Genomic DNA, 23,285 nt, shown 5'->3' with positions numbered 1-23,285 from the left:
CCGAATGGGAGGAATAGAACTAAGCAACAGCACGTGTGAAAAAGACTTGGCTATACCAATTTGATAACAGACAGCACATTTATTAAGAGAAGCATAGAGTCTAGATCACATGAATTAATTATTTCCCTCTACTCCTCCTTGGTCAGGACTCATCTGGAATACTGTGTCCAGTTCTGGGCACCACATTTTAAAAACGTCATTGAAAAACTGAAGCAAGTCTAGAATAGAGCTACCAGGATGGTGAGCGAACTGCAACTTATGTCCTACAAGAAACGGTTAAAGGATCTGGGAATGTTTAGCTTGCAAAAAAGAAGACTAAGAGGAGACTTAATAGCTGTCTACTAATATCTGAAGGGATGTCATAATGTAGAGGGATCATCCTTATTGTTATTTGCACATGTAAGCACAAGAAGCAATGGAATGAGAAGATATAGATTAGATATTAGAAAAAAAACTTTCTGACAATGAGGCTGATCAATGAGTGGAAAAGGATGCCACAAGAAGTGGTGCGTGCTCCTTCAATGGATGTCTTCAAATGGAGGCTGGACAGACATCTGTGTTAGGAGATGGTTTAATGAATCCTGCATTGAGCAGGGGTTGGACATGATGACCCTGGAGGTTCCTTCCAACTCGAACATTCTACGATTCTATGATTCCATATGGTATAATGCATTACATATGGTTCTCCATATAATATAATGCTTTTCCCATGGTCCTCCATAGAATATAATGCTCTCCCCGTGGTCCTTTGAAGAATATAATGCTCTCACCATGGTCCTCCATAGAATATAATTATCCTCACCATGGTGTCCTCCATAGATCATAACGCACTCCCCATGGTCCTCCAAAGAATATAATGCCCTCCCCATGATCATTCATGGAATATAATGCACTCAGCAATGGTCCTCCGTATAATATATTGCTCTCCCCATGGTCCTCCATAAAATATAATGCATGTGGTGTGAAGCGCAACACATCTCAGCACAATTGGTGCACTATAATGATGTCATCATGCCCGCTGCACTGAGACGTCAGATGCCGAGCAAGAATGATGGAGGTGGAAGTGTCAGCTGATGCTCCCTCTTCCATCATCATTGTTTGTGATGATGATGATCTGCTGACACTGGGCCCCATAGCAGTCAAGTGGCCTGCCGCAATAGGCGTTTGGCGGTACGCCACTGGTTCTCCCTGTGCGTGCGTGAGTTTTCTTCTGGTTATTCAGATTAAGATCGCGTTCACATGTTGACAATTTGGTGAGTTTTTTTTACCTCAGTATTTGCAAGCTAAAACCAGGAGTGGAACAATCAGAGGAAAAGTATAATAGAAACACGTCACCACTTCTGCATTTTCACCCACTCCTGGTTTTGGCTTACAAATACTGATGTAAAAAACTGACCAAATCCTGAACTTGTGAATGTGGCCTAAGTTCCACATTTCAAAGACTAATAAGGCTAATGCTAATCTACTGTATAATCATCTAATTCTGTCTGTCTGTAACGGAAATCCCGCATCACTGATTGGTCGCGCCAGGCTGCGACCAATCAGCGACTTGCACAGTCCGGCCGCGATTTGGCGCGGAAGATCTGCGGGTCATCTCCTGCCGCACGGATTGAGCATATCACTATTTTTTATTTTAATTCTATTTTTTACAGGTATATGGTACCCAGGGCCTGGAGGAGAGTCTCCTTTCCTCCGGACCCTGGGTACCATCCGCACATTGAGCGCTGCACCGGTCATCTCCCGGTTGCGTCGCCGCTGACCTCCGTGCGGAAAGAGATGAACCGCGGCAACCGTCAGATCAGCGGCTAGCGCCGCAGATCTCCCGATGGTAGCGGTGGCGTGCGTCGTTCGAATTCCGCGCCAATTCGCGGCCGGACTGTGACTGTTGCTGATTGGTCGCGGCCGGCCACTGATCTACCGACGGTTGCTGCAGGTCATCTCCTACCTCACGGGTTTGCCGCAGTCAGCGATATTCGCGTGGAATTTAAAGGGGATCTGTCACCCCATTTTTGGCCTATCAGCTGCAGCCACCGCCATCAGGGGCTTATCTACAGCATTTTGTAATGCTGTAGATAAGCCCTCGATGAAACCTGAAAGATAAGAAAAAAGAGTTAGATTATACTCTCCCCGGCGTTTGGTCCGGTCCGATGGGTGTCGCCGTCCTGTCCGGTGCCTCCCATCTTTATACGATGACGTCCTCCTCCTTGCTTCTCCCTCGGCTCCTGCGCATGCTACTTTATCAGCTCTGTTGAGGGCAGAGCAGAGTACTGCAGTGCGCAGGCGCCGGGCCTCTCTGACCTTTCCCGGCGCCTGCGCACTGCAGTAGTTTACTCTGCCCTCAACAGGGCAGATAAAGTACGCGTGTGCAGGAGCCGAGGGAGAAGCAAGGAGGAGGACATCATCGTATGAAGATGGAAGGCGCCAGACCGGACTGCGACACCCACCGCACCCGCCCCCAGGTGAGTATAATCTAACGTGTTTTTCAGGTTTCATCGCAGCTTATCTGCAGCATTACAGAATGCTCTAGATAAGCCCCTGATGGTTGTGGCCCCAGCTTATGGGGCAAAAATGGGGTGACAGATTCCCTTTAAATAAACTACATACATATTCTAGAATACCCGATGCGTTATAATCGGGCCACCATCTAGTAAGAAATATAGATTGGGAACGTCACTGGGACCAGTGAGAGAAGATTGTGATGTCTGTAAAGAGCTGCAGAATATGTTGACGCTACAAAATGAAAGCAATGAAGAGTAAAAGATTACTATCCCCATTTGTTGCACTTGGAGTTTAGCTGTATCTCTAATATCCATGTAAATGCTGCACACACCACTTTCGTCTCTTACTGACTGAGAGCTGGACCAGGATTTGTGTTGGGAGCAGGGTCTGGCTGACAACTGACTGCACAATGGCAGGATACACAAATAGAAAACTCTGGTGATTGCCTTCTTAGGGCTCACCCCCACTTGCGATTAAATCGGACACACAGTCATAGAATAACATTTTCTGAATGCAATCCTATTTTTAAATCGGATTGCATTTGGACCAATGTTATTCTATGATTTTGTGTTCATCTGCAAATTTTTTTCCAGCTCGGATCGGATCACAATCGGACTGGAAAAAAATTGCAGCATGCTGTGATTGTAATCGGAAATCGGATCGTATTAGGCAATAGAAGTTAATTGGTGTGATAAAAAAAAAAAAAAATTGCACGACACTCAGACTGTGAGTGCCGTCCGATTTTGACACACCCATGTCCTTTGAAAAGCCGGCAAGTCATCTGCCACGTACAGTAAAATCACAGCAAGACCCGACAGAATATAGAATAGTTAGAATAGATATATACACATACTGTAGAATAGATAGATATAAAGATGTCAGTGACATATATAATTAGTACAGTGCTTGTGTAGCTTACTGTAAATGTATTTTTGTACTTACTACATTATTTTCTGGAAAAAAATGGCGTGTGATCCCACAACATTTTATTACTCAGCAGAGGGAAAGCGGTAATCTGGGGAAAGTGTTTATAGACTGAGAAGGGGGTAATACCCATGGAGCTTCCAAGGCTATTAATATCAGCTCATAATTGTATACTTAGCCTTTCCTGGTTAATAAAATGGGGACCCCAAAAATAAATTATGTAGGTCCACCTATAATTAATAATCAGCAGAGGCTAGGCAGACAGCTGTGGGCTGAAATTAATAGCATAAGAAGGGGCCATGGATACTGGCTCCCTCCCAGACTAAAAACATCAGCTCTCAGACACTCTAGAAAAGGTGCATCTATAAGACTTGCCAATTCAGGCACTTAGCCTTGCTCTTCCCACTTTCCCTGGTGTGGTGGCAAGTAGGGTGATAGTTGGGGGGGTTGATGTCACCTTTGTATTGTCAAGTGACATCAAGACCAGAAGTTAGTAATGGAGTGGCGTCAATAAGACGCCCCCATTACTAACCCCATAGTGATATTGTATAAAAAAAACACACACTCAGAATAAACTGCTTTAATTGACACAGACTCCTTTAATGAATCTAAATTAAACCAAGCCAGCTATACTTACGTCAACACTCAATCCACTAAAGCCAATGTTTCCTGTAACAGAATTAAAATAGTAAACAACCATATTCCTCACCTGTACACCGAGAAAATAATACATTTGTCCTGTGATGCGACTAGATCTGCTACATCTAGATGGCAAGCTGCATTGTTGCATGATGTGACTATACAGCCTGCCATCCAGCAGAGACACTGAGCTGTTTGTATTTCTGTGCAGCTGCCACACTCATATGAGGAGAGCCGCTGGCCAGTCAGAGCATTGTGATGTGATCGTTGTCCGTGTTATGCAGCTGTCAGACTGCGCCCTTAAAGTTATTTCTTTTGTAGGCAGATGCACCATCGCTGGAGTATACAACACTTACTGCAAAGTTTCATTTTGTGGATCTGGCTGGTTCTGAACGTTTAAAAAGAACTGGGGCAACTGGAGAGAGAGCCAGGGAGGGAATCTCCATCAATTGTGGATTGGTAAGTGTTAGGAACGGCAGAATGCACTAAATAAAAATAATAAAGTGCGCTCGCCGCTCGGGGTCCACCGTGCAGTAGATGTTACACCGCTGCTAGGTAATGACAGACAAGCAATATGGCGGTATAATGCGCATGGGTTAGACTTCACCCGAAGTGCGCAAAGCGGGCTCTGTTCACACACAGAGGCGCCGCAACATAAACATTCAAAAACACTGAGCCTCTTAGTATCACAGGCCGAGGTAAATGCACACACGGTATCAGGTCACAGGAGCAGGACCTAAGACAGAGGAGCTGCGTCCATCTAGACCTACCGTGTGTGCGGCGTCGCTACTGCGAGCGCCAAGAAGTGCTGCAGCGTGGCGTAGGACACTGCCGCAGGATGACACAGCTACAAAGCAGGCGCAATGTCGGACGCTAGCGCAGAGGTGCGGTATGCACAGTGGCCTAAGGCTTGCCACTGACTGGCGCTGACAGCTGCACTAATTAGCTATACACATGCGTAATATCAGAGGGAAGTGGTTTCTTAATAAGTCAATCACCAGAATCATACATCCGTCACCATTCACACATAGCAAGTATAGTCTATACTAGCGCATGGCGGAATGGCCATGCGCTCTTTTTATAGCCATGCGGGACCTTCCAGATCTCCGAGATGGACCAATGAGATCTGGAACAGGACCTGGGCACATGACTCCTGATCTCCAATGGGAGATCGTCTCGTGAGCATGCCCAGTAGGAATACAGTGGGACTTAGTCTCTGGAACGGTCTGCTGCAAAGTAATCTCCTCTGCAATAGAAAGACAGCAGGAGACTGCAGAATGTGAGGCTCTGGATTCCTGCAGAGCAGACGCAGAAACCTGACGCCTAACATTAAGTTTATGCACGTAGTGTGACCGGTTCTGTCTAATAAGATTCATACTTTATGTACCTGTGGGTGATCATTTAGGACATGGCTGATGACATAAATATATGTCTTCAGAATTTTGGGACCTCATACTGGCAAACTTTTCGGGCCCCCTTGACACATTGTCCAGTCTCCACCCCAGCTCTGCCACAGTCCCAACGCCCACTCATAGAAAAACTCCACTTCTGCATTATGTCCTCACCAATGACACATTAAGAGTTCCCATCTAACACCAGATTACATATATAGAGATGAGCTTTTGTTTTGCCCAAAATTTTTTTTAGGCCGCCACCACGACAAGGAGACTCTTTTGTCTGGGCTCTACTCTACTTCATCCTATTAAACATTTGTTAAAATATCCAATACTGTTTTTAAGTATATTGCGGTACAAGGGACATGTTTCTCCATCTTGCCCCCATGTCTCTTCATCTTGCCCCCATGTTTCTCCATACTGCCCCCTTGTCTCTCCAAACTGCCCCCATGTCGCTTCATTCTGCCCCATGTCTCTAAATACTGTTGCCATCTCTCTAAATACTGTCCCACTTGTCTCTCCATGCTGCCCCCATACTTCCGCTTTACAAAAAAAAGTTTCTCCTTACGTGGCCGAGATCCAGCAGTGTCATCTTCTCAATTCATCTGAGGCACAGATGCGCCAGCGTATGGCTGTGACATCATTCTCCGGCGATGTACGCGCTGATGTCAGCTGCCGGCCTGTGATTGGCTGGCGGCTGTTAACTGTTGCCGTGAAGCGTGGAAGGCTTCCCGCACAGCAATGTAGATTTTAAGTGAATGTGTGTCCGAAGATGTACGTTCAGTTATTGGACCAGCAGAATCCTGCCGCTGGGGCCCGGTGATAAGATATTAAGTTGTTTACCCCATAATGACCATGCACTTTCTGTTTACGGCACCATTATAGCTTTATGGTGCAGGGTTAAAGCTCTTAATCCTGCGATCTAACAGGAGCATGTCTGAACTTGGGGAGACAGTTGAGGCAGTTTATTACCACTTCAGTCTTCTCATTTGCCAGGTACATGTTACAGAGTGCATAATTTAGTTTAGTTTCTTGCAATGAGTGCATGAATGTGATGCTAACAATTTTTTATGTGTGAGTTACTTTAACAAAGATTGCACTGTGGCTCTGTCTTTTAACAGCTTGCTCTGGGGAATGTTATCAGTGCCTTGGGAGACCAGAGTAAGAAAGTACTTCATATTCCCTACAGAGATTCGAAACTGACCCGATTGCTGCAGGACTCACTGGGTGGTAACAGGTAATCCATGTAATCAAAATTCTTTCTTAGCACTTAAATACAATATCTTGCATGCAGAATGCATATGGCATACAACAAATAAGCTATCAGCTACACTTTACATCTGAAACATAATTTTGAAATCCTTTATGTTCCCTACCTTGAAACTATTTTCTATGTTGTCTATGTCCAAGCTTTACCCGCTGGCAGCATGAAAGACTAAAAGTCTAGCTCCCTTATAATAGGGAAGAGTGCTTTACTTTCTGTATGATTTCAGCTATATACATTTGACTTTGAAATCATGGAATCATAGAATGTTAGAGTTGAAAGAGACCTCCAGAGTCATCATGTCCAACCTCCTGCTCAATGCAGAATTCAATAAATCTTCTCAGACAGGTGTCTGTCCATCCTCTGCTTGAAGAGTTCCTTTGAAGGAGAACTATCTCTCATGGCAGCCTGTTCCACTGATTAATCACCGTCACTGTCAAAGTTTTTTTCTAATATCTAATCTGTATCTTTTCTCAATTAGTTTCATCCCATTGATTCTTGTGTTTCCATGTGAAAATGAGAATAAGGAAGATCCCTCTATACTATCACACCCCTTCAGATATTTGTAGACAGCAATTAAGTCTCCTCTTAGCCTTCTTTTTAGCAAGCTAAACATTCCCAGATCCTTTAACCGTTCCTCGTAGGACATACAGTACTTTGCAGCCCGTTCACCATCCTGTTAACTCTATGACCTTGCTCCAGTTTTTCAATTTCTTTTTTTAAAAATGCGGTGCCCAGAACAAGGCACAGCATTCCAGATGAGGTCTGTTTAAGGAGAAGTAGAGGGTGATAAATGTTTCATGTGATCTAGAATCTATGCTTCTCTTAATACATCCCAGAACTGTGTTTGCCTTTTTTTGCTGCTGCATCACACTGTTGACTCATGTGCAGTTTGTGATCTATAAGTATAACTAAGTCTTTTTCACACGTGCTTTTGCTTAGGTCTATTCCTCCCATTATGTAGATGTAACTTTCATTTTTCTTGCCCAGATGTAGAATCTTGCATTTCATTTGTTAAATACCATTCTATTAGTCACAGCCCATTATTCTGATCCTTCTGAATCGAATCATTTCTTTGTCTTCTCTAGTGTTAGCTGTCCCTCCTAACTTTGCATCGTCTGCAAATGTGATTAGTTTACTTTCAGTTCCCTTATCTAGATCATTTCTAAAAATGTTGAACAGCACTGGGACCAGGACAGAACCTTGTGGTACTCCACTTGTAACACTTTTCCAATTGGATGTGCAACCATTTATTAAAACTCTTTGATCATGATCACTGAGCCAGTTAAGAATCCACAACTTACCCAAATCTTATCAGTCACATTCTTGGTCATTTTTTCAGTAAGGATAGTATGAGATACTTTATAAAATGTTTGCTGAAGTCGAGATATACTATAGCTACCGCATTTCCCTTATCCACCCATTCAGTGATTCCATCATAGAAGGAAATTATTCTCCTTTGCTTTGCACTGATGTGATTGGTGTTATATATTTGGTAAGGTTTTGCCCACTCACTGGATTCTTAAAGCACCACACAAGGTTTTTGGGGTTTTTTTCTATCGAGTTGTGCTCCAAATCTTTGTCCCGTGCCCCCTGTATTATAGTCTTCTTCCGGCATCTTCTTCTGTTATCACGCTGTTACTGTCCATCACCTCCAGTTTGTGACTTGTCGACTGCTCCAGTGATTCATGAAGCGAGTCGGAGGTCACAAATCAGTACAAGTCTATGAAAGCCTTATGATGGCTCTCATAGACCTGCATTGATAGCTTGTGATGTATCTTCTGACTTCCATCTAGTCAGAAGCTGCCATCACAAGGTGGTGCCCCAGGACCAGAGTGGCACAGAAAATAGGTGAAGATGCCAACGGGTGAGTATAAGAGTAGGCGCAGAAACCTTAGATTTGAAGCATTACTCCAGCACTGAGAAAATAAAACCCACTGGAGTGGTGCTTTAAACAGCGACACCATTTCATAAAATAAATTAATATATTACATTTTATAGTCCCCCTTGATTTAGAACTTTTTTTTTCTTTCATTGATCACTCTTGTTAACTGATCTTTCTTCCTTACACATTCAGTCAAACCATGATGATAGCTTGTGTTTCTCCATCGGATCGCGATTTCATGGAAACACTGAATACATTAAAATATGCAAACCGAGCTCGTAACATAAAGAACCGCGTGACAGCAAATCAAGAACAGAATGTACAGCAGGTGCAGGCATTAAGATCGGAGCTAGCACGGCTAAGACTTGAACTACAGGAGTACAAAACTGTAAGTTGTACATGTTTATATGTTCGCTGTTTTTCCAACAAACTTTGCATTAGTCTAAAGTACAAGGTAATATAAGAGACCTTAATATATATTATCAGAGAAATTTATACTTGCTCATCACTATTAATGATGAAGTGGATTAATAAAATGATATTAACAAATTCGGGATTCTGAGATCTGAAGAAGACGAATGCATCCTTGCCTGAAAGCAGCCTTTAATAATCGGGCAATTTTATTTTATTTTTCAAAATGGTACTGTGTGTTTGTTCTGTGTTTTACATATACTGTGTAACCAAATTTTATTCAGGTGTGGGTTTGGTGCATAGTATATTTTTTTTCAATTGGAATAGAAGAATTATAATCTTAATTATAAATTGCTGTGGGATATGTAGGCAGTAATTAAATAAAATTATAAAGAATAGAGAAAAAGAATATGTGTGTAAAAAATAAAGGAATAGAAGAAAAGGATATATAAATGAAAAATAAAAATAGAGAAAAAAGTAAAATAGAAAGTGTACAATACTAAGCTGTTGATAAAGACAATTACTGACTACTCACAATTAAATGATTGCTGTATATCTACATATTGGTAGAAAAACTCACGTATAATTACTAGAGTAATTTTCCTCTAAATATCTAAAAACTACACCAAATATAATTATCAAGGCAGTAAAAATAGTTGGATGTCCACAACTGTGTGTCAACTGTAATGTTATATATTAGTAGAAAAAACTATATTAAATAATTACGAATATAATTTCCCTCAAAATTTCATAAAGTAATCTTATTTTAATTGGGATGGCGGATATGTATATGGGCACGGGACTATGGGATGGAGGATGTGTGATGGGTATATGGGCACTGGACTATGGGATGGAGGATACGTATGTATGATGGGTATATGGGCACGGGACTATGGGATGGAGAATATGTATGATGGGTATATGGGCACGGGACAATGGGATGGCAGATATGTATATGGGCACGGGACTATGGGATGGAGGATGTGTGATGGGTATATGGGCACTGGACTATGGGATGGAGGATACGTATGTATGATGGGTATATGGGCACGGGACTATGGGATGGAGAATATGTATGATGGGTATATGGGCACGGGACTATGGGATGGAGGATATGTATGACGGGTATATGGGCATGGGACTATGGGATGGAGAATATGTATGATGGGTATATGGGCACGAGACTATGGGATGGAGGATGTGTGATGGGTATATGGGCACGAGATTATGGGATGGAGGATATGTATGATGGGTATATGGGCATGGGCCTATGGGATCGTGGATATGTATGATGGGTATATGGGCACGGGACTATGGGATGGAGGATAATTATAATTTGCTATAACTAACCACAGTTAGTTACTATGCCCGGGCAGCGCCGGGCTCTTCAGCTAGTTAAAATATATTTTCGAACATCAGTAAAAATAATTACAGTAGTAATCACCCACAACATAGTGTCACTCAGTATTATTTTACTATAAAAAAAACTGTAGTATGAAAATTACTAAAGTAATTTTCAACAATATTTCTGAAATTATATTTGATGAATTGTATTTAGCAACCATCAGAAAACACCATTACTGACACCTACAACTAACTGATGTCAACCATAATTACAGTATGTGGCTTAATAGAAATAAACTGTACAGTAGTATAAAATTACTAGGGGGCAGAGGAGCTCCCTGGGTGATGAAGGAAGATAGCCTGTTTCAGAGACAGCATTTGACTTTACTGCGTCTTTTGACACAGTGATCTCTTTAACCCCTTCACAACCTATGACTTATAGTTACGTCTTAGGTCTTGTCCCAGCATTTGATGCAGGCTCCGTCGCTGAGCCTGCATCTTATCCGGCACATGACAGCTGATCAACTGTCATGTGCCCCTAACAGCTGTGATCTACCTGCGGCTGTTAACTAGTTAAATGCCGCTGTCAATCTCTTACAGCGGCATTTAACTCACGTTTTCTGGAAGCACATCACAAACCCTGCCCATCAACGCCCCTGCCACATGCTCCTGGGGCGCCAATAGGTTGGCATGGCAGCTGGCGGTCTGCGGAACACCCCCGTACGTGTCATTGCAGATCTCCTATAAACTCTGACCCATGGCCGACGTTCATAGGAGATGATGATTTCTGGTACACATAGCAGGGCTGATTCCTTCTATGTGTAGCACAAGTGATCAGATGATCACAGCTTCATGTCTCCTAATGGGACTATTGAAACAAGTAAAAAGTAGAAAAACATGCTTTAAAAAATAAAAGTTCAAATCACCCCCCTTTTGCCCCATTCAAAATTAAAATATATATAAAAATACATATATTTGGTATCACCGCAATCAAAATAGCCTGTTCTATCAAAATTTAAACTACCATATATACTCGTGTATACGTTTTTTATAACTTTTTTTGTGCTGAAAACGCCCCCCTCGGCTTATCCATGAGTCAATTGTCCCAGAGGGCCAGCAGGGGAGGGAGAGCGGCGGAGCAGCGGGTCATGGAGGCAGGAGCCCGAGGCTGTGGCTACAGCCTGTTCCGCTGCTAAAGAGAAATTAATATTAATTCTCTTATAGCGTGCACAGTGACAGCTGCAGCCACAGCCATTGGCTTCCAGAAGACATCATACTCACCCACCAGTGTGCCCTGCATCTCGTTGGTCCTGGCGCCCTTGCAGCATTTTGTTGGGTCTGGATTCCGGCTGCTCTTCCTGTGCTGAGCGATCACGTGGCAACGCTCATTAAGGTAATGAATATTCACTTGTCTCCACTCCACCACTCCAGTAGGGGGAGGGAATGTTCATTACCTTAATGAGTTGTGCCACGTGATCTCTCAGCACAGGAAATGCTGCTGGAAGCCGGAGCGATGTGCTGAGAGGGTATGCTGGAGGAGGGTGAGTAGGATTTTCTTTTTGTGATAGGAAGCATATATAAGGATGGGAGGGGAGGAGCCACGCATACCAGGGCAGCTACGGGGGAAGCCACACATACCAGGACAGCTATGGGGGAAGCCACGCATACCAGGACAGCTACGGGGGACAGGGACGAAGGGACAATGCATATACTCGAGCTTACCCAATTTTCTTTGGCAAAATTAGGTGCCTCGGCTTATACTCAAGTCGGCTTATACTCGAATGTATACAGTAAATTAATCCGATTGGCAAACGGAGTAACGAGTAAAAAATCAAAATTCCAAAATTACATTTTTGGGGGGGCTGCAACTTTGCAATAAAATGCAATAACAGGTGATCAAAACATCCTATCGTTTGAATTTTTTTCCTTTCATTCTTCAAGAGCCATAACTTTTTTAGCCATACACGGTCTTGTTTTTTACAGGACAAGTTGTAGTTTGAATGACATAATTCGTTTTGCCACATAATTTAGTGAAAAAATGGGAAAAGAAATTACTGGTGCATTGGAATGATCGTAAAAAAAAAGTTTTAAGAAATTGAAAGTAATAAAGTAAAAATAACAGTTTTTTGTTTAGTACATCTGAAAAGTCTAATCTATCAAAATATAAAAATATTTATCCTAGATGGTAAATGCTGTATAGCAAAACAAAAAAATCTAACCACCAGAATTGCTGTACTTTGGTCACCACACCCTCCCCTAAGAAAGAGGCAACACAAAGGAATCAAAAAGTAACATGTTTCCCAAAATGATATACGGTATATGAAAACTACAACCCACCACACACAAACTCCTCATACAACATCTATCGAAAAATAGAAAAATATTCTGGATCTCAGTAAGTGGCGTCAACCAAAATATTTTTTTTTACAAATGTCAGATTTTTTTTCTGTGTATGACCTATGCTTAGGACTGGGGGATACACAGTAGATTATAGGGAAATCTTTTGAAATTATGAGGCCTTACCATATTGCCATCTTCATTAGGTGAGCACTCTCAGAATGTGTCATTGTAAATTTTGTTGTGTCCACTTTAGCAATGAGATTCATGGTCACAGAAAGATGAGGAAGCATCTAAACCAAGAGTATCAGTAATATAGTATACAATTATTGCCTCAATATTGTTAAGGGAACATGATATATTAAAAATGGTTTCTAAACTGTAGAAAGGATGGTATAGAACAGTGGGAGTTGATGATTTCTATACATGTTTGTGGAAAAGTTTAAAAAAATCTTGCATTTTATACATTGAAATTCCTTATGAAGTGGGCGGTCCTATGCAGTGGTTGTAGAGATAGTTGTCAATCACTGAATAGAACCGCCCACTGGATTTATATGCAAATACCAAGGATTTTAATTAATAAAATGCAAGTTTTACTGAACCTTTTCAACTTCTGCTCAGCTTCTCTTTCTCTATACCTTGTCTATACTGTGCTGTTCACAGATTGATCTGTTTGTATAATACAATGTGACCTATTTCTTTTAAAGCTAGAAGTAGCTGCCATTATGATTTTCCATATTACTAAGTATCAATTTTTTTTGGTGGAACATCATTTTTAACCAGTTTGAATATACGAGTAAAGACAATTAATAGAAAATTGTAATAATTCCCATTACTTTGTAACCAGGGTCACCGTGTGCCTGGTTCCGATGCTCTGAGTGACATGTGTGAAGAGTTGTCTATGCTGCGTAGTGAAAATTCATCCTTACGTCTCCGTGTTACTGCTTTACAAGAAGCCATTAGAGCCATAAATGCTCGGGTCACTCGCATGGCTGGGCAAGAGGCTGCCCGCCTATTACAAAGGGCTGGTAAGTCATTACTACATGGTTATTAAACGGTTTATTATGGTACTTGTTCTCTGAACATACTGTATATATGAGATACATCAGTTTCTACAGTAGTTGTGAGATAGAAGGCGTTTGAGTGATGGAAAGTCCCACAATTTGTTGCTTGGGTATGAAGTTAAAAAGGGTTGACCTACTAATTATTGTACTTTGTTAGATTTCGAGATCAGTAAATTGATTGACTGTGAATCAAATTTGTGTAAAATTTTTGGAAATTTGCTGACACCATCCATTTTATAAATGTTCTAAAAAAATGAAGCACAGTGTGAAAGAACTTCAATTCTGACATCGTTTTTTTTGGTTTTGTCTCTACAATATTCATTGTAGAGTAAAAATGACCTGGAAACTTGACTATGTTTATGGCTATGTTTATGGCTTTGCCGGACTTGTATGATTTTTGTTATATTTACATTTTATATAAAATTGTGATTGTTCTGAGCTGAAACTTCATTATTTGCCCTTAATGGAGTTTTGAGAGGGCTTGTTTTTCGCATGCTGAGCTAATGTTTTTATTGATACAAGTTGGGGAAACATACAATATATTGTACAATCTAATTGTTCAATATATTTTTATTAAACAGGTAGAGTAATGTTGACAAACATAGCAATTCTGAATGCTCATTAGTAGAGTAAGGATATTCAACCCTCCTACCTTCTATCAATAGTATCACCCCTACTAAGATTAACCCATCCCATTTACATCATTACACATTCTCAAATGGCTAAAGCAAGGGAGGAGGGAGACAGTCTAAGTTGGATAGAAGAAAGGAGAGAGAAAAAGTAGAAGAAAGTATAACGAAAAGAAAAAAAAGGATAGGAAAACGAGACAAAACACAAATATTGATAAGATGTCTGAGGTCTGACACCCCAGTATTACTTATTTGCTATTTTGCTATGGGGGATGAGGTAGTGTCCCTTTTGTTAGCCAAGACTGAAAATGTTGTGACTCTTTAAATTGAATCCAAGGATGCCACACCGCAAACCAACTGGTATCCAACCTGTCATCAAAAGCCCTCATCTCCTCCATCCGACACAGAATATCCACCGCCTCCACCCAATCAATCCGCCCCGGTACCAACAAAGACCTCCAGCGCCTGGGTATAATTTGACGCATTGCAGTCATGAAATATGGGAACATACTCCTCTTAATGCTGGTTAGTGAGTCTGGGAAAATGGATAGCAATGCCACCTCTGGAGTCACCTCCATTTGCTTATTAGCAATATAATTATAGAGTGCGAATATTTCATTCCATAGAGGTCTGACACCTGGACAGCTCCACCATATATGTAACATGGATCCCACTTCCCTATTACACCTCCAACATAAGTCCGGGACTGTCGGACACATCTTGTGCAATTTAATGGGTGTTCTGTACCATTGTGTCAATATCTTATAGTTCAGCTCCTGAATCCTGCAGGACACCGACAGCCTATGCACAGAGGTGAACGCCTTGGCCCACATTTGAGATGTAATTTCTCTGTTTAATTCCTTTTGCCACTGGATCATACATCTGGGAGTCCCAACCCCCATCCCCCCAGACACTATCATACCGTATATCAAAGAAACAGCATGCGCCGGTCCCTGTGGTAGAGAACATAGTCGCTCAAAAGAGGTGGACATGTGGTACGAGCCCCCCCCCCAAATCCAAAGACTTAATGTAATTCCAAAGCTGTAGAAATTGTAACCAATGCCCCAGTGCCCGCCTCCTATCTCCTAGAATGTCTTCCAAAGACAAGATGTCCGCTTGGCTAGTCACATCTTTAATACATGGAACAGACCCCTGTGTAGCCAAAGGAATTATAGAGGTAGGATGTTGCAATTCAGTGGGGAGCCCAGGGTTCCCAACCAGGGGGGTTAGTGGTCCCAGTATATTTGCCAATGAAAAACGTTTCGCGAATCGCCTCCAGGCCCACGCGTATATAGTGTATAAGAAATCGACATCTTCCCCAAGTTAATATTGTATGGAAGCCAGAATACTCCCCGAGAGAGGTTCGGGGACAGCTCATGTTTGATGTCCACCCATAATTTAGATGCCCTATTATGGAATACAGTTCCCAATAGTTGATGCATGATATGCACGTAAATCCGATAGGCCTGTTCCTCCATCTTCTTTACGCCTAACCAATTGGGTGTAACTTATACGTGGGCTACCATTATGCCAAACAAATTTTCTCATCATTTTACGTAACCCCCCAAAAAAGGATCGTTCTATGTCCCATGGAATGGTCTGAAAAAAGTATAATATTTTAGGCAAAATATCCATCTTAAGGGCATTAATTCTCCCAAACCACGACAACGGTAGACGCTGCCAAGCGCCTATCTCCCTCTCCACTGAACTCCTAAGCGGGAGAAAATTGAGTTTGAATAATCTCTGGAGGTCTGCCGGGATGCGGATACCCAAATATTTAATGGAATGTTTACTCCAGCGTAAAGAGAAACTGGATCTAAGCTGCTCCACCTCTCGATCCAGTAAAGTTATATTAAGTAGCTCTGACTTCTGCAGATTAACCTTGAAGTTACTCAATCTACTGAATCTTTCAAATTCCTTTAATATGGATGGCAGGCCTGTTCCGGGGAAAGAGACATATAGTAAGAGGTCATCTGCAGATAAAGCTAGTTTGTGTTCTGTGCGACCTACCCGGATCCCCTGAATAGATTGATTTTGCCTAAGTGCATTTGCCAATGCCTCCATGACTAAGATGTATAAATAGGGAGATAACGGGCAGCCTTGACTCGTTCCATTTTTTATTGCGAACGGCACCGATAGCTGTCCATTTATTCGTACTCTAGCGGATGGGTCATGATACAAGGCCATAATCCAGTTCCTCATCCTCTGCCGCATGCCTATCATCTCCAACGTAGCTTCCAAAAAACCCCAATGTACCCTATCAAAAGCCTTTTTGGCATCTACTGATAATAAGCATAAAGGAGTCCCCCCCGCTCGAGCCCCTGCAATCAGGGACACCGTCTTGATGGTGTTGTCTCGTGCCTCCCTACCCGGGACAAAACCCACTTGCTCTCTATGTATTAAATGTGGAATAAGTGGGTTGAGTCTAAGTGCTGTCATTTTAGAGTATAATTTAATATCCACATTAATCAGAGATATCGGGCGAAAATTAGAACAGGTCGAGGGATCTTTGCCTTCCTTGGGTATCACGGTAATGAGTGCTTGCGTAGAATGAAGCGGGAAGTGGCATGTCTGTGATATATTATTGAATGCTTTCAACATGAGTGAGGAGCACAGTTCCTGATGTGGTTTATAGAACCTGGGTGTGAATCCGTCCGATCCCGGGTTTTTTCCTACTTTTAGACTCTGAATTGCTTCCTTGAGTTCTATTTCTGAAAAATCCTGTTCCAAATAATCTATCGTTTCCACTGGCAAGGTTCCCGGAGAGTATTTCTCCAAGTATTCCACTATATGCTGTCTTGGTGCCGATAAAGTGTTCTCTTGTTGGCCTAAATTAAATAAATTGGCATAATACTTTATAAAATCTTCCAGTATTTCAGAGGTGGAATGCACCAGAGTCCCAGCTGAGGAATTTATACTTAAAATCGGGGTCTGTGCGAGCCTAGGATGCAACGTTCTCGCCAATAAACGTCCGCTTTTATCCCCAAATTCAGAATAGTGTTTACGTATTTTATCTCTTATACACAGGGATTTTTGTTCCAGTATAGATAACGCTTGTTGTCTTAAGAACAAAATTTCAGCTCTGAGCATGTCACATGAAGCTGCTTTGTTGGCCGTCTCTTTAGTGCCGAGTAGTGTAAGAATGCCTGTTAATTTTTGTGCCCTCTCTCTCTTTAGCCTAGCCCCATGAGCTACGAAAATTCCCCTTAATACACATTTAAGCGCCTCCCATTTACTGGGATCCGGCGTGGGGTCCCCCGCATGCTCTGTTGGGAAAGAGTTGATTGCCCTCTTAATATCTGACATACAGATTTCATCTTTTATGAGGTTATCATTTAGCCTCCACGTGTAGCCCCCTGTACCTCCCCTCCTTTGTATCCCCAATTCCCCATTTACTGGCGCGTGGTCTGACCATAAGATAGTGTCTATTGAACAACCGGGATCGTTGTCCAACAAATCATGTGAGATGAACAGGTGATCCAGTCTGGCATAACTATTATGTACCACTGAATGATGACTATAGTCCCTAACACCCGGGTGTATTACTCGCCACATGTCCACCAATATGAGGGCCAGCAACTCCCTCTTCAATCTACGCAGTGCCGGAAGGGAGGTGGAAGACCTACCCGACGACGAAGTCTCCACCCAGTATGATGCGTGAGCCATCCGCGAAATCTGCCAGCATCCGCAGAACCCTAGATCCGAAGTTCACCTGTCCCTGGTTTGGGAAATATATGTTAGCCAGTGTATATACAGAATCGAGTACAGTAACCTTAAGAAAGATATATCTTCCCTCTGAATCCACCTTCATATCCACAATCCCAGGTTGAAATGACTTGTGCAAAGCTATAGAGACCCCGCATGCCTTACGGGAGGGTTGAGGACAGTGATACCAGACCGGATAATACTTAGATACACATTTAGGTGTATTGGCAGCTACAAAGTGTGTCTCCTGGAACCTAACTATCTTTATTTTCTTCCTATGGAACCGATACAGCACCTGCCTCCTTTTTTCCGGTTTGTTCAGACCCCTAGCATTATATGTACAAAATGTTAGCTCCGACATCCAAGAAAGATAATACAGTGAGTGTATTCAAGAAAAAAAAATGGAAAACAAAAAGAAAAAGAGAGAAGAGAGAAATGACAGAGAACAGAAGGAAAAAACGGAAGAAAAAGAGAAGAAAGAAAGAGGAAAAGAACACAAAAGGTTATCCTAGAGTGACAACCCCAATAAAGATTCTAATACAGACAAGTGTCTAAAACAGCATTAGCGCTGCGTTCCCTAAGTGAGGTAACGAGGTCGCGTACAGCGAATGGCGAGCTCCCCGCGACCCAGCATACAAAACTGAGACCCCTCAGGTCTTCTAAATACAGAGACTTAACTTAATATGCGTATATCATATAAGCCTTTGTAACTTTTGGGTAAAACATTGATAAAACATTTATACTTCCCCCAACTTGTCATCCCCCATATAATCAGAACATTTGGATTCATTACAATCCTTGCCCACTCTCCATCCCCCCCAGCGGAGGCACCCCCCCAGGGGCGTATCTAGGGGGGGCAACCGGGGCACTTGCCCCGGGCGCAGCCGGCAGGGGTGCACTCGGGCCGCCTAATGCAGCGGTCCGCAGTGTCCTCCCTGGTGGCTGCTTTCTGCCGCCCCCGGGCCTGAGAGTCGGCGGTTCTCTGTGTCAGTTGTCAAGCTGACAGCCGGCGCAGAGAAGGTGCGCGTGCCGGCTCCCAGGGAACGATTGTACTGGCATCTGTACAGACGCCAGTACAATTGCAGCTCTGACCGCCGGGCCAGAGCGACGTCAGCAGCGTGACATGTCATGTGGTCAAGCTGCTGACGTCACTCCCCGGCGCCCAGAGTGAACGCTCAGCACTGGTGGTAAGTGTGCTCCAATGTGGAGCTGAAGAAACCACCGAAGATGGGGGGTGTTAATGTGTGGCAATGGGGTTAATGAGTGGGGGGGTTAATGAGTGGAGATGGGGGTTACTGTGTGGGGGGTAAAGAGGGGATGGGGTTAATGTGTGGGGGGTTAATGAGTGGGGATGGGGGTTAATGTGTGGGGATGAGGGTTATTGAGTGGGGATGGAATTAATGTCTGGGGGGTTAATGAGTGGGGGATTTGGAGTGGGGGGTACATAATGTGTTGGGGGATTTGGTAGTATGGACGGCGGGGTTAATGAGTGGGGATGGAATTAATGAGTGGGGATGGGGTTATTGTTTGGGGGGTTAATGAGTAGGGATGGGGTTAATATGTGGGGGATTTGGAGTGGGGGGTACATAATGTGTGGGGGGGATTTGGGAGTGGGGATGGGGGTTATTTACTGTGTGGGGGATTTGGAGTGGGGGGGGGCGCCGAACCAAATTCTTGCCCCGGGTGCCAGGAAGCCTAGATACGCCTCTGCACCCCCCCATCAGGTTACATGCAGAACTCCGAGCAGTTATTTTTCCTTTCATGGAGCTGTTGATGGACGGCTTTTCCCTGCTTGTCTTAACTTTGTAGAAGCTGTGCGCCACTGCTCTCTGGTGGGTAATGGTTCCAGGCTATTTGACACTGGCCAATCTGGCAGTCTCACTTCAGGAATCTCCAACACTTCTACGAACTTTGGAAGGTCTCCCAGGTGGCGGAAAACCACTGTCCTCCCCCCCTTTTTGGCAATTAGTTGAAAAGGGTAACCCCAACGGTACTGGATCCCGTTATCCTTGAGCACATTTAACAGAGGCTTCAGAGCCCGACGAAGCTGCAATGTTCTACGGGACAAGTTCGGTAGCACAATGAGGGGGGTATCCTTGTATGACAGAGAGCCTTTCTCCCGTATCCCTTTCAGGATTGCTTCCTTTTCCTTATAGAAGTGGACCCTGCAGATAATGTCCCTGGGTCTGGTTGGATCAGCAGGTTTTGGTCCCAAGGCCCGATGTATGCGATCAATTTCCACATTCTCTTGTGCTTCATTTTGCAAGATGTCACCAAAAAGTTTTTGGGCCCACTTTTCCAAATGTGCATGCTCCACTTCTTCACTGAGACCACGTATGCGCAGGTTATTTCGTCTATGCCTGTTTTTTTTTAATGTCATCTAGATGAGTAAGGATATCATTTATCTGTGCTGAATGATCCTGAAGGACCTGATGATGTGAGCGTAGATGCTGATAGAACTGGTCTTGTGTAACCTCTATATCAGCAATCCGATGGCCCACTTGCTGAATCTCTGTTCTAAGAGAACCCATACAGTGGGGAAAAAAAGTATTTAGTCAGTCAGCAATAGTGCAAGTTCCACCACTTAAAAAGATGAGAGGCGTCTGTAATTTACATCATAGGTAGACCTCAACTATGGGAGACAAACTGAGAAAAAAAAATCCAGAAAATAACATTGTCTGTTTTTTTTCATTTTATTTGCATATTATGGTGGAAAATAAGTATTTGGTCAGAAACAAGCAATCAAGATTTCTGGCTCTCACAGACCTGTAACTTCTTCTTTAAGAGTCTCCTCTTTCCTCCACTCATTACCTGTAGTAATGGCACCTGTTTAAACTTGTTATCAGTATAAAAAGACACCTGTGCACACCCTCAAACAGTCTGACTCCAAACTCCACTATGGTGAAGACCAAAGAGCTGTCAAAGGACACCAGAAACAAAATTGTAGCCCTGCACCAGGCTGGGAAGACTGAATCTGCAATAGCCAACCAGCTTGGAGTGAAGAAATCAACTGTGGGAGCAATAATTAGAAAATGGAAGACATACAAGACCACTGATAATCTCCCTCGATCTGGTGCTCCACGCAAAATCCCACCCCGTGGGGTCAGAATGATCACAAGAACGGTGAGCAAAAATCCCAGAACCACGCGGGGGGACCTAGTGAATGAACTGCAGAGAGCTGGGACCAATGTAACAAGGCCTACCATAAGTAACACACTACGCCACCATGGACTCAGATCCTGCAGTGCCAGACGTGTCCCACTGCTTAAGCCTGTACATGTCCGGGCCCATCTGAAGTTTGCTAGAGAGCATTTGGATGATCCAGAGGAGTTTTGGGAGAATGTCCTATGGTCTGATGAAACCAAACTGGAACTGTTTGGTAGAAACACAACTTGTCGTGTTTGGAGGAAAAAGAATACTGAGTTGCATCCATCAAACACCATACCTACTGTAAAGCATGGTGGTGGAAACATCATGCTTTGGGGCTGTTTCTCTGCAAAGGGGCCAGGACGACTGATCCGGGTACATGAAAGAATGAATGGGGCCATGTATCGTGAGATTTTGAGTGCAAACCTCCTTCCATCAGCAAGGGCATTGAAGATGAAACGTGGCTGGGTCTTTCAACATGACAATGATCCAAAGCACACCGCCAGGGCAACGAAGGAGTGGCTTCGTAAGAAGCATTTCAAGGTCCTGGAGTGGCCTAGCCAGTCTCCAGATCTCAACCCTATAGAAAACCTTTGGAGGGAGTTGAAAGTCCGTGTTGCCAAGCGAAAAGCCAAAAACATCACTGCTCTAGAGGAGATCTGCATGGAGGAATGGGCCAACATACCAACAGCAGTGTGTGGCAACCTTGTGAAGACTTACAGAAAACGTTTGACCTCTGTCATTGCCAACAAAGGATATATCAAAAAGTATTGAGATGAAATTTTGTTTCTGACAAAATACTTATTTTCCACCATAATATGCAAATAAAATGAAAAAAAAAACAGACAATGTGATTTTCTGGATTTTTTTTTCTCAGTTTGTCTCCCATAGTTAAGGTCTACCTATGATGTAAATTACAGACGCCTCTCATCTTTTTAAGTGGTGGAACTTGCACTATTGCTGACTGACTAAATACTTTTTTTCCCCACTGTATCTTGTTTATGTGACGCCTCCAGTTTGCCCAGCAGAGCGTCCGTCTCCTGCTTAGTCGGGATAGCTCTAATGTGCACTTTCCAGTCCCAGTCTTCCTCTGAGGAGACCGATCTACCCCCAGGGGAGACACCGTGAGGGGACAATGAGAGCGGTGAGTGCTCTGTGTGTGAGCCTGATTGCCGGGCTCTTTCTGCTGGTCGGGGTGGGGTATGTTACTGAGTGATATGTCCTCCCGTGGCACCCCCTTCTCTCCTCTGCCCGGTACCTGTAGCTCCTCGCGGCTTTCCTTCTCCTTCTCCTGCCACGCGTGTGGGATGCCAGCCGGCGCCATCTTGGAAGCTGTGTCCCCGCGCTGCTGGCGCAGAGATTGTTCCAGGAAACGGGTGATTTCGCCTCCCTCTCTATTCAGAGGTGCTGAGGCTGATGACGATCTCTTCCCCCGCACCATGCTATGTTGTTTGGGGTCAGTTGAATGTCTCTGAGGGGTGATAATGCTGGGTATACGCCGGAGCTCTTTCTCCCTGCTTCCTATCTCACCATAGGCAAGTCACGCCCCCTATATTGTACAATTTTAATACATTTTTTAGGCTAACAGGGGTGACTAAAAAAATCACAAACCTGGCAGTTTGATTTTTTTGAGTGTTCTACATGTATTTTAAACAAAGGCTACGTTTCCCACTACGAGTTTTTGGTGAGTGATGTGATTTTCTGCAGAATTTCTGCACCTTTTAAGTAAATTAGGTTTCTTGCGTTTTTGAGTGCTTCTTTTTACATGAGATATTATCTAGTTTATCTTCACCACGGAAACGCAATAAAAATGTATGTGCGTTTTTTACTTGTGGATTTTCCACATCTGATGCAATTGTATGGGAAAAATTTACACATAAAACTTGGCATAGTCATAGGAAAAATTGACATGTGGATGTGAAATGCGCACCACTGGTCAGTTTAGTAAAAATGAAGCACAATACTCATGAGATTTCTATAAATCTCATCCACTTTGCTGGAACGCTGCGTTTTCAGCTTGAAAACATGCAATGTCAATGTGAA

General features: G+C 43.2%; 1 protein-coding gene across 2 annotated transcripts in view; it reads left to right on the top strand.

Annotated features, from left to right (window-relative positions):
* Positions 1-23,285, top strand: part of KIF21B (kinesin family member 21B) — a 461,259-nt gene that overhangs the window by 152,963 nt on the left and 285,011 nt on the right. For both annotated transcript variants that reach the window (XM_073561060.1, XM_073561059.1), the window contains exons 6-9: positions 4,384-4,521; positions 6,578-6,693; positions 8,798-8,993; positions 13,545-13,725. In XM_073561060.1, the coding sequence (XP_073417161.1) occupies positions 4,384-4,521; positions 6,578-6,693; positions 8,798-8,993; positions 13,545-13,725 (631 nt within the window). The remainder of the gene's footprint in view (positions 1-4,383; positions 4,522-6,577; positions 6,694-8,797; positions 8,994-13,544; positions 13,726-23,285) is intronic.

This window comes from Dendrobates tinctorius, unplaced genomic scaffold, assembly GCF_039654945.1.
Source record: "Dendrobates tinctorius isolate UK_male_01 unplaced genomic scaffold, ASM3965494v1 ptg000312l, whole genome shotgun sequence".
Lineage (NCBI taxonomy): Eukaryota > Metazoa > Chordata > Amphibia > Anura > Dendrobatidae > Dendrobates > Dendrobates tinctorius.
The sequence above is the reverse complement of the archived record's forward strand: the minus strand, read 5'-3'. Positions and strand labels throughout refer to the sequence as shown.